Source organism: Schistocerca cancellata, chromosome 2 (assembly GCF_023864275.1).
Source record: "Schistocerca cancellata isolate TAMUIC-IGC-003103 chromosome 2, iqSchCanc2.1, whole genome shotgun sequence".
Taxonomy (NCBI): domain Eukaryota; kingdom Metazoa; phylum Arthropoda; class Insecta; order Orthoptera; family Acrididae; genus Schistocerca; species Schistocerca cancellata.
Genome location: NC_064627.1, coordinates 1,051,629,186 through 1,051,648,393, shown reverse-complemented (window position 1 = coordinate 1,051,648,393; position 19,208 = coordinate 1,051,629,186). Strand labels below are relative to the sequence as shown.

Genomic DNA, 19,208 nt, shown 5'->3' with positions numbered 1-19,208 from the left:
ATTGCTATTTTCAAATCTGTCCTCGAACTTTCTTTAAAGACAAGCACATACGAGAGAAACTTTGACATAAATGAAGCTCCCCTCACAAGTCACTAAATAAAACGAGCAATTTAAAAAAAATGTATTGGGCCTACAAAATGAATAAGCAAGCGTGATAAAGATTACTATGAATGAAATTAATTTGTAAAGGAGATTGGAATGGATTTGGTCAAAGAAAAAGGACTTATAATAGCCTACCTGTGACCGTAGGCATAAATAAAAAAAAAAGACTAATTAAGAAACAATTGTTCTGATTCAAAGTGGTCAATTAGATTAATTCTCGATTTAAATGAACTCTTGTAAATATTAGTATGTAAATCAACTTGTAAACACCGTGTGATGTTATGAAGCGAGAATTTCTTTTAATACACCGTTCACGCAGACGCTCACCACAGTGCAAGTGAAGTTTTTAAAGTTCGACGATTTTCAGTGGCAGTATTCCACTGCACCATATGTGTAAAAAAATTCATTGATGTGTGCAGTGTGTAATAATCAGTGTCATTCCACACGTGCAGTTGCAGCGGTAGCTACCACTTACCTGTGAATCCGTAACTGGGTAGTGGACAGGAAGTGATATGAGGCAGTTTCGGTGGCAGAAGCTCCCTCCAGCAATCTAAAAAGCACAAAGCCACGATCCGGCGAACAAAGGCGACGCACGGCACCTCAAGCGCGAAATCAACGCTCTGCAAGAAAGCTCCGGTCACGTGCGCGCGCACAGACTGAATTTCAAGATTGCTCGCAACAGTGGAGGCGGACAGCCACCACGTGACGAAATAATGTAAACGTTCAACTGCCAACACAGTTGCTGTGCGCTACATTCTGTAGCAAAAACATTCACACCCAGTACTGAAAGCATTTTGTGTGTATCATAAACCTTCTGAGACACTCTAAGATAGAGAAGTTAGCGTAATTAGTATAATGACTGATTGTACACAGAGACAAGTCACAAGGTCACCTCTGAACACTGTTGAAATGTAAACTTTAACGAAAGGTCACGATACGAATGAAAATAAGCACACGAAAATACGTCAAAGGATCCGATCCTTCCTAAATCCCATCCCATATGTATATAAAATTAGTTTTGTAAGCTATTCTAATATAAGACATTTTATCTGTTTCATATGTGAAATAATTCGGAGAGCCACACTCGAGCCCTGCAAGTGAAAGACATGGACTTCCTTGTCGAAGCCATCACCAGTGGCCGCTCTACAATCCAAGTCTATCATAAATAGTGTATGAGCGACGAAAATAAATGTATAATTAAGTGCGACAACGGACAAGGCAGTCAATCGACAAGACGATGACAATAAAATGAATACAGTCAAAACAGAAAGTTGTGTACCAGTTGTGATAGTCAAATTACTTTTGCAACGTTGAAAAATGAAGTGTGACTCTATTTCCTTATAAAGTTTGTAAATATGTGTACTTATAGCCTTAATTTTAAGAATTATCAAGAAAGACTGAATCCATGCAAACACTGATAGAAACACAGAACAAATTCACAATGATCCATCGTCAGTAATTACAAATTGAAGCGTTAATTCTTTTATTATGAAATGAATGTAAAATGAAATTTTTAATAACCTGTATGTTACACCCGAAAATTACAAATATTCCAATGGGCATGAGGATGAAAGTAATACCTTCGGTATTCCTTCCCTCCTCATGGGAGGCAGTGTAATATTAGTAATTTTCGCCTCACAAACATTAATATACGCTCAATAGTAAACGCCTGATGGCCTAAAGTTATCGAACAATTGTAAAGTAAAAGAAATGAACCATCGCATAGCAGTGATAGAATCTATTATTCTGTATCTTTGCCGTTCTTGCGCGGTGCCAGTAAATCTCTATGTACATGTATCGATTAATGGTGTAAAAAAGAACTCTGTTGTTTCAAGACAAATGAGGCTTTTGGCGCCTCACCTTTTACTGTTTGTATTTCATGAGAGGCGGACGCGGACTTGCTGCGTTCCGCAACTGTATTTTATATTCTATGTGAAAGTATTGAGTGAATATGCTAATTGTTATTTTTTCCAAACAGAAAACATGTAGTTTCTTGTAACTGATATCGAACAGACAGCGTCAAGAGGACATTTTTACTGTTATGTATAAAGTATCTAACCACAATGGTCATCTATTGTAATTTAATATGAAAAGGTACGTAGCATTAAAAAACGTGTGTTAAAGATAAGTGTGCTTATTTTCGTAAATTAACCTTGATGATTCCATCTCCTTATTTACCTGTATGTTAATTATTTTTGTGTTACTTCATCACCAGAAATACGATCACGCTGATGGGCCGAATGCAGCATGAGGCAGAAGGAACATTATCGTTTTCCTATTATTTCTGAACCAACTCCTTTTTTTTAATTGTGTAGTGTTGCATTTCTTTTAAAGTCTATAAATCTTCTGGTCCCTTAGTGTTGATCCGGGTATGACTACATCGCGACTATAAAAATGCACAAAAATGATAATGTTTCTTCCAAACGATTTCAAATATATATACATCAATATGCTGCTCTTATTCAGGTATTTAATGCTCAACGTATGTTATGATAATAGTGTAATCAATCCCTGATTCTGTTGCCAAGTGGCTCACCAAAATATTCACTTTTTCGACATTAAAAAAAAAGTAACAGTTCTTTTTATTTTCGTTCCCCAAGAGCAACGCTACAGTTCCCAGGTAGATGCCGTGTTTCTTGACTTCCGCAAGGCGTTCGATACAGCTCCCCACAGTCACTTAATGGATAAAGTAAGAGCATATGGACTGTCAGACCAATTTTGTGATTGGATTGAAGAGTTCCTAGATAACAGAATGCAGCATGTCATTCCCAATGGAGAGAAGTCTTCCGAAGTAAGAGTGATTTCAGGTGTGCCGCAGGGGAGTGTCGTAGGACCATTGCTATTCACAATATACATAAATGACCTTGTGGATGACATCAGAAGTTCACTGAGGCTTTTTGCGGATGATGCTGTGGTATATTGAGAGGTTGTAACAATGGAAGATTGTACTGAAATGCAGGAGGATCTGCAGCGAATTGATGCATGGTGCAGGGAATGGCAATTGAATCTCAATGTAGACAAGTGTAATGTGCTGCGAATACATAGAAAGAAAGATCCCTTATCATTTAGCTACAATATAGCAGGTCAGCAACTGGAAGCAGTTAATTCCATAAATTATCTGGGAGTATGCATTAGGAGTGATTTAAAATGGAATGATCATATAAAGTTGATCGTCGGTAAAGCAGATGCCAGACTGAGATTCATTGGTAGAATCCTAAGGAAATGCAATCCAAAAACAAAGGAAGTAGGTTACAGTACACTTGTTCGCCCACTGCTTGAATACTGCTCAGCAGTGTGTGATCTGTACCAGATAGAGTTGATAGAAGAGATAGAGGAGATCCAACAGAGAGCATTGTGCTTCGTTACAGGATCATTTAGTAATCGCGAAAGCGTTACGGAGATGATAGATAAACTCCAGTGGAAGACTCTGCAGGAGAGACGCTCAGTAGCTCGGTACAGGCTTTTGTTGAAGTTTTGAGAAAATACCTTCACCGAGGAGTCAAGCAGTATATTGCTCCCTCCTATGTATATCTCATGAACAGACCATGAGGATAAAATCAGAGAGATTAGAGCCCACACAGAGGCATATCAACAATCCTTCTTTCCACAAACAGTACAAGACTGGAATAGAAGGGAGAACTGAAAGAGGCACTCAAGGTACCCTCCGCCACACACCATCAGGTGGCTTGCGGAGTATGGATGTAGATGTAGATGTAGACAAACTGCAATGAAATGTCTGTCACGTATAAACGACTGCTCGGCAGAGGAGTCGATTGGACAGAGTGCAATGTTAGGGGACGCCTGTGAAGTTCTCCACAGAACTCGGCATCACTTAGTTCTTGCAGTCAGCGTTTGGGTGTTGGCAAGGTAACCTGCACTTCTTGGCCTCAGCCCCAAAAATCTTGTGGTACCAACAGTATGGATGAGCCGGATGTGGTGGTGCTGGTGACTGTGATAGTGGGGGAGGCTTGTCATCTGTTCTGGGACATAAACCGGAACATATGGAGCGTCGGTGATTCTTGAGTGCTTGGAAAGAGGAGAGAGCGAACGAGTACTACCTGGTGGCGTAGAAGGCTTAGGAGCGGAACGGCCCCCGCGCCTGCCTGCAGACAGCTGGTAAATAGGAGGTGTAGTGCCACACAGCGATGGTGGATGAGCTGGGTGTTTCTGGTGCAGGAGCGCATACAGCTGATCTGCGATGCATAGACGAGAACCAATAGACTCAAAAGAGTGTGGCAGTAGGTGTATCTGTAGACCATACTGCCCACAGGGTGACGTCTGGCATCGTGTGTTCACTCACAAGTAACCTGAGGCGGCGCCGAAGTTGTGACAGAGTGCAGTCCCCCAGGTGCTCCTCGTACAGAATCTTGATTATCAATTCCTGTGGTGAGCAGGCAAGTTGGTCCAATATCATTTTCTTGGTGAACTCGTACTTTGGTGGCGGTGGAGGTGAAAGTAGGAGATCACAAACTAAATCCGAGTGGTTGTGAAGGTGTGTGACCAAACATAGGAACTTGGAGTTGTCATCAGTCACTTGATGCAGCTTGAGGAGGTGCTCTACCAGTGTGAACCATGAAACTGGATTGTCCTTTTATATGGGAGGTAGCTTGGGTAGGCAGCCTGGAGGTGGAGACAAAGGTGGCTTTGGCGAGTCTTGGAAGGCCTGCGGTCCCGCTGCACAAGAATTCATCCTGGCATCCGGCATCACCAGAGCGGAAATGATACTAGCACACATGTTCGGAACAATGGCTGGTTGTAATGTCTCTGAAGATGCCCGAAAACATGACGCGACAGGCACTGTCGGTACCGTGTAAGCGAACGGGTAAGCAGTGCATAATGAGGGCCCATAAACTGGACCGTAAATTGCAGGAACAGCGCTGACATTGTCCAACTCAGAAATGACATGGAAGGCCAGCATGGCAGATGCAGATGGTACTTCGGAAGGAGCGAGTGATTGTATGGTCAGAATTGAGCCCCCCCCCCCCCCCCCCCCCCCGTGGGTGAGGGGTTGGCCTGAAGCTTAAAGTGGCAACAATGAGAGTTTTCTGCACACACTGGCCACACACCCTTTGTGGTAGGACCATAAAACACTGGTGAAACCTGTTGGCGGTCACACTGTCATAGTACAACATTGCTGGGTGAAGAGGCTATGTTGAGTGCACTTGTACCCACATGGTCGCGAAACTGGGCTGCTGATCCGGCGATTTGTTATGGTGAACCGGATGCATAAAAATGTCTGTTACTGATTTGTGAGGAAGGCAAGGCTGGCATAGCTTGGTAATAGTTGACTGCATGTGCGTTTTGCACAAATGGTGGCATTGCACACAGCACTTCTGTAACCAACATCATGGTGCATGGGGGATCAAAGAATGTGTGCGAATTTCGGACCCGTTTGAACTTTGTACGAGTGGTTGAGTGTCACACTATTTAGTAGATCATCCACTTCACTTTTCACTTGTTGTTGTGCATAATCCAGCGAAACAAAACCGGAGTCCATTGTTTGAGGTAACTGCGTAACACTTGGCTGTTGTGGCGTTGCTAAAGTAGAGGTTATCCTCGTCGAAGATCGTAGATCATTGTCTGTTAGCTGTGAAATAACCAACAGCAGAGGGTTGTGTTGGCCTGGTTGTAAGAGCTGGGCCTCCAAATCTTCGTAAAGAATGTTTGGTGATGTAGCCATGGCGTCATATGTGAAACCTGTTGATTCTATATGACTGGCACGGAAGTCGCGGAAGATGGAGAACTTTTTGTCTGGGGTCACCAATATGGGTACTGGATATGGATCATAATATACATAATAAACGGTTCCTAAGTTTTCTATATACACATATATTTTACCATAAAGACTGATACACATGAACACTGCATGAAGTACAAAGGTAGACTGAATTAAACATGGCGGCTCGTCAGAGCAGTTAATGTTCCAAAGATTGTAATCTGTGTGGTCGATGTGACCTATCAATGCCACATAGTAAATATGTTGTGATACTATTGTTATTATTGTTTTTATAGCAGATTATGACTTTGAAAATTAAGCACTTACCACAAACACTTACAATATTCACTGCTTAATAGTCATAAGGCCTTAAATATTACTCTAAAGAGCACATTATTGTATTTTTTGGCACCTTTACAGGAATTTGGTTGGGATCCTATGATTATTTTTGGTGTTGTTATTGAGCAAGATTTTGGAGATGGAGCTGAGAGATTCATAACCGCAGATCCAACAGAGCAGCTACTTTCAGGGAACTTTGCTCAAGTTCCATTGATAGCTGGAACAACCAAAGATGAATTCACTTGGAAAGGTCTGGGTAAGTACTCTGTTTTCTATATTAACTAATACTTTTTAAAATAGCCAGCAAATTGAAATATCAGTATGAGGAGCAAAGAGTCACAATCTACATTTTTCATAGGAAGTCAAAATATACTTACATTGGTCAATAAGTAAGATGAGATATCATTTAAAAATAAAAACCACACAGTCAGCAATAGCTATTTTAGTAATTGTACACACAGTTCTATATATTAAAACAATTTTTGTTCATAATTTTCTCCATTTATGAGAAACATAATCTAATATGAGACTTAAAAATGTGTTCTTTTGGCATAGGGAGGCAACCTCTACAGAAAATAGGGAAGTTGCAACACCATCACCAAACTTGCCCTGTCAAGGGGCTGTACATTCTTATAGAAAACATTGTAATATGCAGTGCAAGTTTCATACCTAGCCTCAGATAAAGAACAGATATCATGACCGATGAACAAGCAACGAAATCTATGTGAAAAATGAATAAAAGGAGTGATAGAAATACTAATTTTGCAACATACAATATTCAAAGTTTAGGAACAAAAGAACATGATCGCAATAAGTTTCTTAAAGAGCACAAAGTGAATACTAACAGTTTAAAATGGATGGATTAACAATTATATAAAAATGGATAGATTTCTATTCACCACATAGAGTGACAGATCTGTCTAACAGTCTTTTTATTGTGCCTATCTGCCACACAACATCACCTGTATGTAGTGAGCAGCAATCTATCCATTTCAAATTGTTGTATTCCATCCCAGATTTTAAAAAGTGAATAATGTAATAACAACAGAGGCATACAAAAGAGTAAATCATATTAAAGATTCGGAACACTAAGGTAACATTCTTCATGTATTCACCCAAACCATACCATTATATTTCCAGCTGTTCTAGTGTGATTTAGCACTCCAAATCATTGTTTCCAGTCATCCACCATCCAGTGGCATTATCATTTACAGCTCCTCAAGCATCACTTAGCACTGACTACAGAAATGTGTGGTTTATGAGGAGCTACTCAATCATTGTACCTCATTCTTTTTTATGCCCTGTGCACAGTCATTGTGCTAGCTGGACTGCTGGTAGCTTAATTGCATTCACTAATTTCATCTGATTTTTTTTACAACCAGCCTCTACAATGTTCAGTAGTTCCTGTTCATCAGTACATGAGATCAGGTCTTAGTTTTGCTGTGGTTGTTCCTTTGTCATTTTCACTTCATAGTATCATCATGAACAGCTGATTTGGCCAGCTTTAGTAGGGTTGAAATGTCCCTGATGAATCTATTACTCAGGTGACATCTAATGGCCAGTCCACGGTAAAAGGTCACTGAGCTTTTCTGACTGAACCATTCTGCTGTTACTGCTTCTCTACTGACAACACAATATGCCCTGTCTCCTTTTATACTGGTGAGCCCACCTCTCATGGTATAAACTGATCAGTTCTGCATTTCATAAGGATGCACAAATACTTTTGATCAGATAGCATATATGCCAAAAGCGAAGCGTAGGTTATCTTACATGGTAGGCTCATGTTTAAAATGTGGTCTATTTATGAAAACCAAGTAAAGTAGCAAAGGTAAAGGAAGGAGAAAGTCTTCAAAGTGTGTTTGTTATCAGAGGAAAGCATCTGTCATCGAGAAGATTACCTCAATGTCTAGCTCACAAGCCAACTAAAGAGAATACTGACAGAGAATGGAACAAGTGCTAGTCTTGGGCAGAAAACAGAAAAGTTAGGACAAACATGTAAGGATTTTAACAGATACTGCCAGTTGTTGAGAGGTGTGGGAACTCACAACAGTATAGCTAAAAATGAAAAAATACGGTATTAGCAGTGACCCGGCAAAAATAGCAGTGGCTACTGAGCACGCAAAACTGGGTTTTTGTGGCTGTTCCATGGGACCACGACCAGCCCTTGGTTTAACTCTGTAGTTAAGTGAAGTGAGTTAACAGAAAGGTTTCTGTCAGACAGAAGGAAGAGATGATTTTTTGTTGTGATTATAATGCAAATTTCTGGAAGGAATCTGACAGGAAAAGTGATATATAGGTGGTGTTAGCCACTTATAATTTAGTATCAGTCATAAATTTTCCTACCCAGTGTTGCTCAAGACAAAGTACCCTGACAGATAATGTATTCATACAATCAGCAAAAGTTCAAGAGATACAAGCCTACTGTATGGTAAACGGATTGTCAGATCACAACAAAGAGTTAGTCACATTACATAACTTAGCTTCACGTAAAATTCAAAAACACTCTAAGAAAACAGTGAGACTGATTAATGTAAAAACTACTGAAGATTTTAAAGAATGCTTAAAAATACTGACTGTGGTGTTTTTTGCAAATAGTCTAAGGCTACCTCTAAATTCATCACATTTCTTGATGAGGTTGTATCCACTTCTGAAAGCAGTTTTGCTCTAAAGATAATTGAATGTAATAATGAGAACTGATTGAAGAAACCTGACAGATATCAGAGTCTATTCCTAATGGGAGAAGGACTTGTAAAAAAATATCCAGAACAAGCAACAATTGAGAAATAGTTTCATGTTATAAACAGTATTGTAACATAATAATAAAAGTAATAAAAAATCCAGGAATATGCATGTCTTGCCTGAAAGTGATGATCAGACAGCAAAATCAAACTGGTGTGGCATGTTATTAAAAGAAAGACAGGAAAAGAAGCCAGAGAGGACAATATCATTTCTGCTACAGAGAACAGGAGCATTGAAAAGACAGTTCTGATATGTTGTTGTTGTTGTTATGGTCTTCAGTCCTGAGACTGGTTTGATGCAGCTCTCCATGCATACAGTAAAGCTGCATGCCCTCGGGAAAAATTATGGCCGTAGTTTCCCCTTGCTTTCAGCCGTTCGCAGTACCAGCACAGCAAGGCCGTTTTGGTTATTGTTACAAGGCCAGATCAGTCAATCATCCAGACTGTTGCCCTTGCAACTACTGAAAAGGCTGCTGCCCCTCTTCAGGAACCACATGTTTGTCTGGCCTCTCAACAGATACCCCTCCGTTGTGGTTGTACCTACGGTACAGCTATCTGTATCGCTGAGGCACGCAAGCCTCCCCACCAACGGCAAGGTCCATGGTCCATGGGGGGAGTTCTGATATAGCGTGTACTTTTAATAATTACTTTTAAGAAAAAGGTGAGAGAGTTGGTGCAAACACTTCAGAAGAGGAAGCAAAATAGTACAGCAAAGAAGCAAAACAAGGGCGTTTAGTGAAAAAAGGGCTAATAACTCAAGGGAGATTATCATGATTCTAAAATGCAAAAGTTCATATGGGACATATAATATCTCCAATAAGATAAGAAAAAGTTGTGTCTTTATAATATGTAATGTCCTTAGTCATTTAAGTAATGTGTCATTAATTCAGTCCATTTTCTCAGATGGATTAATATATGTTATTGTTAGGCTTCCGTATAAGAAGGGTGTTTTCACAGATGTCAGTAGCTAATGCTCTGTGTTCTTACATCATTTTCTAAAATTTTTGACAAGATTATGTACTCCAGGAAAGTCACTCACCTGTGTACTAATGGGATGCTCAGTGAATTAGTTTGGATTTCAAAAGGATGATTCTACTCACTCAGCTTCTTACACACTTAATGAGCACATAATAAAATCTTTCAGTGATAACAGTTGGTATCTTCTGTGACTTACCAAAGGCATATGATTGTACCTGTTATAATACTGTATTAGAGAAGTCAAGTTTTTATGGAATATGTAGTTCAGCACATGCCTGTGTTACTGGTTTAATTCTTATTTAAGAAACAGAATACAGAAAGTTACTCTAGCCTCTCCTAGTAATACCAAAAGAGACACCACATCATCTACACTGAGAGAAATTATAATTGGGGTGTCTCAGGGTTCAATTATCCACCCGCTACTATTCTTGCTTTATGTTAATTTGTGGGTTGTGAGAGAGTGATGCATGCTGCTGATGAATGGATGTACCCAAAAAGCCAAAGAACAATGAAACTTCTCTTTAGTCAATATAAGTTTCTTGGGGTGTATGTTCTGCCTTCATATATACTGGCCATTGCCAATGACATTGAACTGGTCTGTCCTAACAGTGTATCACTGACAGCAGGGAAATGTTTCTATGCGAATGTAGCCCAAAGTGGATGCCAATGCATCAACAGTTTGGATGTGATGTGCGAGACTGACATAAAACCCAAAGTGTACTGAGTGCTCAACAAATGGAACTGATTGAGGTATTGCATAGTGGTGAGCATTAAGACTGTATAATTGTGAACTGTGAACTTCTAATGGTTTCAGCTGACTGGAGAATGGTCGGGCGGCAACCTATGAAGCCATCTGGTAGAAGAATACTGGGAAAGTGTGGTGATGGCCCATTACTTGCAGAGGCAAAATAGTGCAGCAATAGCAGCACTGCATACAGTGAGTACAGTGCCACATGGTACCATGGCAGCTCCTGGAGAGATGATCTCCCACAGTTGTGTTGCTGTGATACTTGAAGGGCGGCAACACATGCTACATCACTGTGTATCTGGTGGCTGGGCTCTAGGTGCAACTACAGTACAGTATCCCTCTTTCCTAGTGAGGAGATGGCAGAGCCATTTCTCTGCGTGGTCAGTGGCAGTGACAGAGGGGACAACCAAGGATATCCCTTCCCTTCTTCCTCAAGGGAGTGGTGGCCAAGCCATTATGGAGCAGTAGTGCCTCCTGAAAGGAGGTTGCAACCCAGAGTGGCATGGCAGAGCCAGGCATGGATGCCATTGGTGGCAGAGATGTTACCTGGACTGGGAACTGAAGACTGGTGGTACTGAGGCGGCTGTGAAAAAGGGGAGTTTCACTCAGATAATTGGGGAAGAGTGAACATGGAAAGAAGAGACATGGAGGGTTAGCATCAAAGAATGATAAAGGGCCACCAAAGGCAGAGCGGCCTGGTATAGTGAGGCCTTGTGACAGAATTTCCAAGTTCAGGGAACAGGAGTTCCAGGGCAGCCCAGTTAGTGTCCTATGGAGGGTGTCCTTGTTAGGAAAGGGAGGCATTCTGCATTGCATGAAGGGTCCATGAAATTGCAAGAGACAACCATGACTGGAGACATATGGGTGCAGCAACTAGGCCTGGACAGAGCTGGACGGAGTACTGTAGAAGGTGTCATGTGCACTTAAAGTCACCAGTTAGAGAAGAAAGCAATTGCATGAGCTGAGCATGACTTTCACTCAGAAAGAAAAGGCCTGGGAGAGGATGGAGGGCACTGGAGGATGTGGCTGAGTGTTGACCAGGTAGAAAGGAAGAGATGACTGAGGTTGATCTGTCAGTGGGGGCAAGGGAACAAACAGTGAACAGCAGAGTTGGAAAAAAGCAGAGAGGCACCACCATTGGATGGAGAGGGAGAATTCAAGTAGCTGACGGGTGTCAAAGGCACAAGAAGTAATGGAGGGAATCTGTCAGAGATGGGCATTGGGCAGGACAGTGGCATGAGGGTCCTGGGGCTGGTGGTACTGTGGCCAGGAGCTGGGAGTGTGGGAGCCAGAGGGTGTGTTGGAACCTGATGAGGCTTTGGAGTCTGAGGAGGTGTTGGAGGCAGAGGATGTGTCAGAGCCTAAGGAGAAACTGGAACCCAAGATGGCATTGGAGCCCAATGAGGCATTGGAGCATAATGACACATTCTAAGATGAGGCAAACAGCAGAGGAGCCCAGAGAAGAGAACAGTTGGGAGGGACCATCAGGAGTCCTGAAGGGTTGGTGAATATGCCCTGGAAGAAGGAGGGTGTGCAAAAGGACAAAATCTGTTGTGGCAGCATAATGAGCAGTAAGCTGGTCCTGCAGTTGAGTATACGGCAGGATGTAAAGGTCTACCCTACAGTTAAGGTACTGCAGGGCGTGATAAGCAGGGGTACCACAATAGGCTAAGAGACAAACATGTTTATGAGTGTGATCATGGAATTCAGAGGCTCTGAGAAAATATTCCAGTTGTGTGGGGAAAGCATGCTGCAATTCTCAGGCATTGTCAGACTACTGAGGAGGTGAGGCTGCATTGTCCACGCTTGGGCTGGGATAGTGGTTGAGTGGAGAAGCTGTTGCCAGAGAAGCCTGGAGAGCCATACTCAAATCTGGAGCTGCATCAAGACATTTGAGATCAATGCACCATACCAGAGGGAGGCAGAGGTGTCAAGAGCTCACAAACATGGCAACTGGAGAGAGACACTGCACTGATTGAGTGTAAAACTAAACTTCTAATTGTTGTTGTTTATAGGTCCCCTTCAAAGCATTTCTGCTCAAGCTAGAGAGGGTTGTTGATTTGCTTTATAGGAAGTACCAGAAATTAATTATATGTGGTGACTTCAAAATAAATTTTGTATATAAAGGTGCAAGAAAAAGGATGTTGGTATATCTCCTAAATTCATATGATCCAATGCAGATTGTGTTTTTTCCAACTAGGGTGCAGGGGAACAGTAGCACAGCCACAGATAATATTTTTATTCATTCTTCATTACAAGATAGGCATTCTGTTTGTAAAAGTGTGAATGATGCTTCAGACCATGGTACACAAATTTTAATACTAAAAGGTTTTTGTACTCATACAAATGCCATATGTAATTACAAACTATGTAGATCGATAGACACACAAACAAACACAAACATACACACAAAATTCAAGCTTTCACAACAAACAGTTGCTTCATCAGGAAAGAGGGAAGTAGAGGGAAAGACGAAAGGATGTGGGTTTTAAGGGAGAGGGTAAGGAGTCATTCCAATCCTGGGAGCGGAAAGACTTACCTTAGGGGGAAAAAAAGATAGGTATACACTCGCACACACACACATATCTATTCGCACATACACAGACACAAGCAGACATTTGTAAAGGCAAAGAGTTTGGGCAGAGATGTCAGTGGAGGTGGAAGTAAAGAGACAAAGATTATTGTTGAAAGACAGGTGAGGTATGAGTGGTGGCAACTTGAAATTAGCGGAGGTTGAGGCCTGGCGGATAATGAGAAGAGAGGATATACTGAAGGGCAAGTTCCCACTAACACCAACCTGTCAGAACTCCGGAGATGGGAACTTGCCCTTCAGTATATCCTCTCTTCTCGTTATCCACCAGGCCTCAACCTCCGCTAATTTCAAGTTGCCACCACTCATACCTCACCTGTCTTTCAACAATAATCTTTGCCTCTTTACTTCCACCTTGACTGACATCTCTGCCCAAACTCTTTGCCTTTACAAATGTCTGCTTGTGTCTGTGTATGTGTGGATGGATATGTGTGTGTGTGTGAGTGTATACCTGTCTTTTTTTCCCCCTAAGGTAAGTCTTTCCGCTCCTGGGATTGGAATGACTCCTTACTCTCTCCCTTAAAACCCACATCCTTTCATCTTTCCCTCTCCTTCCCTCTTTCCTGATGAAGCAACTGTTTGTTGCGAAAGCTTGAATTTTGTGTGTATGTTTGTGTTTGTTTGTGTGTCTATTGACCTGCCAGCGCTTTTGTTTGGTAAGTCTCATCATCTTTGTTTTTAGATATATTTTTCCCACGTGGAATGTTTCCCTCTATTATACACAAACTATGTAGGATAGTTAATCCAACAGCAGTAGAGAGTTTTTTAAACTTCGTCAAGGAACAAGAGTGGCAGGATGTTTATAGTGCCGATAATATAGATGATAAATACAATGCTTTCCTTAATACATTTCCCATGCTCTTTGAGAGTTGGTTTCCATTAGAATGTTCTAAATGGGGTAATAGCAGTAAAAGGCAGCCCTGGTAGCTGACTTGATATCATGTAGAACAAATCAGGAATTATATCAAAATGTTAGAAGTAGTCACAATTGAGGTACAGTAGCCCATTGCAAATAGTAGTATAAGGTTCTTAAAAATGTTATTAGGAAGGCAAAGAGTATGTGGTATGCAAATAGAACAGCTAATTCATGAGACAAAACTAAAACCATATGGTCAGTTGTGAAGGAAGTGTCTGGTCTACAGGACTAGGTCAATGATATAAAGTCATTTTGTAGTAAAAATATTTCTATTACTGATAATTCAGGTATATGTACAGTATTTAACAATCATTTTCTGAGCATTGCTGGCAAATTAAATAAAAATTTAGTTTCTACAGGGAATCATATAACTCTCTTGGCAAATGCTTTCCGAGATTGATGTCCGGAATATTGAGATTGAGTCAATAATTAAATCACTGAAGACTAAGGACTCTCATGGATATGAGAGAGTGCCTAGCAGAATATTAAAGTACTGTGCTGCACATTTTAGCCCTGTATTTAGGCATATTTGTAAGTTTTCCTTTAGGAATGGTCAGTTTCATGAACAATTAAAGTACTCAGTAGTAAAGTCATTTTATAAAAAGGGAGAAAGAGATAATGTAGACAATTTTAGACCTATTTCTATGCCATCAGTGTTTGCTAAAGTTATTGATAAGGCTGTGTATGTAAGAATAATTGATCGTTTTATATCACATAGTTTGTTGTCAAATGTATAGTTCGGCCTTAGAAGTTGTTTAACAACTGAAAATGCTGTATTCTCTTTTCTCTGTGAGGTACTGGATTGGTTAGACAAAGGGTTTCAAACACTAGGCATATTTTTTTAAGTTAACTAAGGCATTTGATTGTGTTGATCACAAAATATTGCTCCAGAAATTGGACCATTACAGAATATGGGGAGTAGCTTACAATTGGTCCACCTCTTACTCTAGCAACAGACAGCAAAAGGTCATTATTCACAGTGTTGAGAAAGGCTGTGATGTGGGGTCTGAGTGGGGTACAGTCAAGTGGGAGGTGTCCCAGGGATCAGTGTTGGGGCCACTCCGGTTCCTTATTTACATAAATAAGGGCAATGAGAGGTGTAAGTTCACGAACGTCTTGTTGACCCCTGTTCACGAGTCTAAGTATTTTGACATTGGCCTCTCAATATATATATATTCCTTACTGTCATTTCTTGTTAACAATATTAGCTTATTCCCAAGAATAAGCAGCTTTCACTGTGTTAATACTCGGCAGAAATCAAACCTGCATTTGGATTGGACTTCCTTAACTCTTGTGCAGAAAGGTGTGCAGTATACTGCTACATCCATTTTCAATAAGCTACCACTAGAATTCAAAAATCTTAGCAGTAATCCACGCACTTTCAAATTGAAACAGAAGAGTTTCCTGATGGCTCACTCCTTCCATTCTGTTGAGGAGCTTCTTGAAACATTAAGCTGATTCTTGCTGTGTTGTTGATTGTATTTACTTAAACTTATGATTTGACTTTTTTTGGGTTCATAAACATTTTATTTTTATCTGTTATTACTTTTATGTTGTAATTTCATGTACTGACACTTTCCATGACCTTGGAGATTTTGGTCCTATGGAACTCGATGTATAAAAAAAAATCATAAAAATAAAAAAGGTTACTGGGGAGAGGGGTGGGAGGAAAGGACATATTCCCAAAACCAGTGATCCTCGTTGCCAATTTTAGCATCCTGAGTTGGTGAAGCAAGTTACCAACAAATGTGGATGTGTCATGGCAGCCAAACAATGGAACTTTCATTAGTCTTCTGAACAAATACAGTAATTTTTCTTAGAATATATCTGCCATCATCTGTTTGTGCTGGCTGTTCTCTCTAACATTACACTGGTCTGTCCTAATAGAGTATCACTGGCGTAGCTGGGAAAAGACTTGGCAATGAAGTAGTCTGAGGGTGACGCACTTGCGATGGCTTCACGGTTTGGATGCAGTATGAGAGGCAGTAGGCTCCAACAGATGTACCAGTTGTGTGGCCGGTGTAGAACACTAAATGTACTGCCAGCTCAACAAATGGAACTCTGATTGAGTGACCATGTAGTGGTCAGTGTTAGGCCCAGAGAACCATCTGAAACCATGAACTCCTGATGTCAACTGACTGGAGAACCTCTGCAACCGGGCAGCATTCTATATGGCTGTCTGACAGTAAGCATGGTGATGGCACATGATTTGCAGAGGCGAGATAGTGCCAGCAATAGCAATGCTGTGTATGGTGAGTTCAGTGACACCTGGCATGGTGGCAGCTGCTAGAGACATGCTCTCTCATGGCTGTGTTACAGATCTAATGGCACATCACTGTTTGGCTGGTGGCTGTGCTGTAGGTACAGCTGAGGATGCAGCATTAATGATCTGCCACTTTATTTGAATTAGGAGGCAGAATCAGTTCTATTTGCAGAATTTACAATAATTATTGTGAAGCCAAACAAATAAACAACAACAGATGAAATAGTAAATGAGTAAATGATGTTTTTGTTAAAGTTTTGCATAAATCAGCTATCCTAAAACATTGAAAAAACATAGCTCATCCAGTTTTGTACTGTCAAAAATATCCCACCTCCTTTTGACCTAGTATACTGCCACAAAAGTAATGAACAGGGTTCATAGCTGTGCATGTTGAGGAAAAGTTTATGTGGAGAAGCCATATCGTAGATGTGCTAAAATATTTAGGTTTGTCTCTATAGCCAAATGGTTAGTGTCACTGCCTTCAATTTAGAAGAACTAAGTTTCGATTCCCACTACCTCAGATTTTTTTTCTGAGGTCGGAAGGTATGGTATGGGGTCCAGTCAGTCAAGGTTAGTGTCGCTGCCTTCTGTGTGGAAGAACCAGGATTCAGTTCTTGGTACTTCCTCAGATTTTGTCTGAGGTAGGGAGGACTGGTTCCGAGTTCACTCAACCATTGGGAGACAGGATGAGGAGCTGCTTGAATAAAGAAGCAGCGGCATCATCAGGATACATCTACTGATGATAACACCTTTAAGGACGGGCAACATGCTGATCACATGTGCCGCGATGTACGCCTTGTAGGTAGCAATCTACCAGTCAAAACAGAGCCAAGGCCTAATGTGTGAGTGGTGTGTGGTGCTTACAATATTTTTTTTTGATAATTTACATCTTTTGCAATATAGAAGTCAGTACTTTAATATATTTTGCATATTTTCATTCATTGTTATTTTATGGGACAGTATTCTGTAGTAAATCTTCACTGAGGCAAATGGTATTCGTTGCATGAAAAAAAAGTAACTAGAATTGTGTGTGAGGTTCACACATGTACAGCTTACGGGCATCTGGAATATTAACTACAAGTTCACAGTACATTCATTCACTTATGAAAATTGTTATTAACCATCCCTGTGAGACTAAGAGACACATATATGTTCAAAGAAACAACAGTGGAAGGAAACATGATTTGCTTTACTCTCTAATCAAACTAATTGGGGCACAGAAAGTGGTGAGACAAAGTTGAGACAATAAGCAGCTAGCGGGCACAGACAAGATTGATATTGTTAGCACATTTGCCTGCTTTATTTCCTTGTTGATTGTCCTCGGTGTCAACGTACTGTGTTGCTATACTGGCTGAAAAATGGGGGGGGGGGGGGGGGGGTGGAAGTTCAACACTGACTAATTTAAATTATGTAGCCAACAGGTGCACATTTGCATTTCACAGTTCTTTACTTTCACTGTTCACAACCCCCCCCCCCCCCCAATAATACACAGTTATATAGCCAGTCCACTATTGGTTAACTTTGATAAGCCTCATTAATAGGTTGTAAAGCAAATATCAACATCCTGCTATGATAGTTTACTGCTGAATGTCTATGAGCAGTGAAAACATAACCACACAGTTCACAGTTCTTGCAGAATACTGTGGTACATATTAAACAGACACTGTCATTGTTTTAACACACAGTCTATTTGTCTTACACTTATTCCACTGTTAAGTTGATGCATTGTTGTTGACCTTACCAGCACGGGTTTCTCGTCTGAAAATCAGCCGTGGACTGACTGCCTCAAGACCAAAAATCAGGCCTTTATGTATCATCACAATAATAGGCACTGGAACCATACATTGTTTGATGTTTAAGTTTCAGAACTTACAACTGAAACATACTTCATTCAATTACCTGAATATACAGAAAAATTCCGTCTTTTAAACAGTTTTTTCTAGTACAATGGTTAAGCCATATTATTTGTTTAAATCATGAGATTAACAAATATAGTTATGCAAACAATACTTTTGACAAAACTGGTAATTACTTTAGAATGGAGCCAAATAAATACTTAAAGAATGCCAGTGTTTCATCTTACAAATGTTTATAATTAGTACAGAATTTAAATTTGTTTATAAGTCAACAATAGAATTTAAGTTATGAAACAAATACTGATTTCATACTATAATAAAAGATATTAACTAGGAATAGTCAAAATAAATTAGGAAATCAATTACATGCATAAAACTAAGCACGAAATTAGATCTGGTGGTATATTCTTTAAGACTGAGGGCCAAGTTATCTCTTTTATGAAAACGCAGATTATTCTCATGTATCTTAATTTCAATTAGCCAAAACTGAAGAAAATGAATTTAAGGTGACAGTTGGCAAAACAAGAGGGGAAGAAAAAAGATCCTAGCTTGCTTCGTCACATTACCCCCTCACTGGATTGACCAGAGAGGTATTGCAGAGAGCTAACTGGGCAATTCAGTGACCACAAGTGTGGCCAGAAATTGTGTTTAACAATTTACACACAAAAAAATATTACATACGAATCTTATCAAAACTACAATATATACAATTTTTAAATTCCTACCTATATGAACTGGCCATATGAAATTTCCCATGCAAAATATTTACATACAGTGTATTGTACAATTGCACAAAATTATCCACAAGTTATACTTTTACTAAAAATTAAGCATCTTTGTCATGAGTGACGTCCTTTTTGGATAAACAAGGATTACATTTTAAGATACAATCACTTTATACAAGTCCTGTATTGCTGAAAAACAATAATTCCCATGGGCGGCAAAAAGTTAAATTCCACCGC

The 19,208-nt window shown here is 40.2% G+C and overlaps 1 protein-coding gene across 1 annotated transcript in view; it reads left to right on the top strand.

Moving 5' to 3' along the window:
* Positions 1-19,208, top strand: part of LOC126163036 (esterase E4-like) — a 121,368-nt gene that overhangs the window by 60,309 nt on the left and 41,851 nt on the right. Inside the window, 1 exon segment of the mRNA XM_049919910.1 lies at positions 6,239-6,413. Coding sequence (XP_049775867.1) covers positions 6,239-6,413 — 175 coding nt within the window.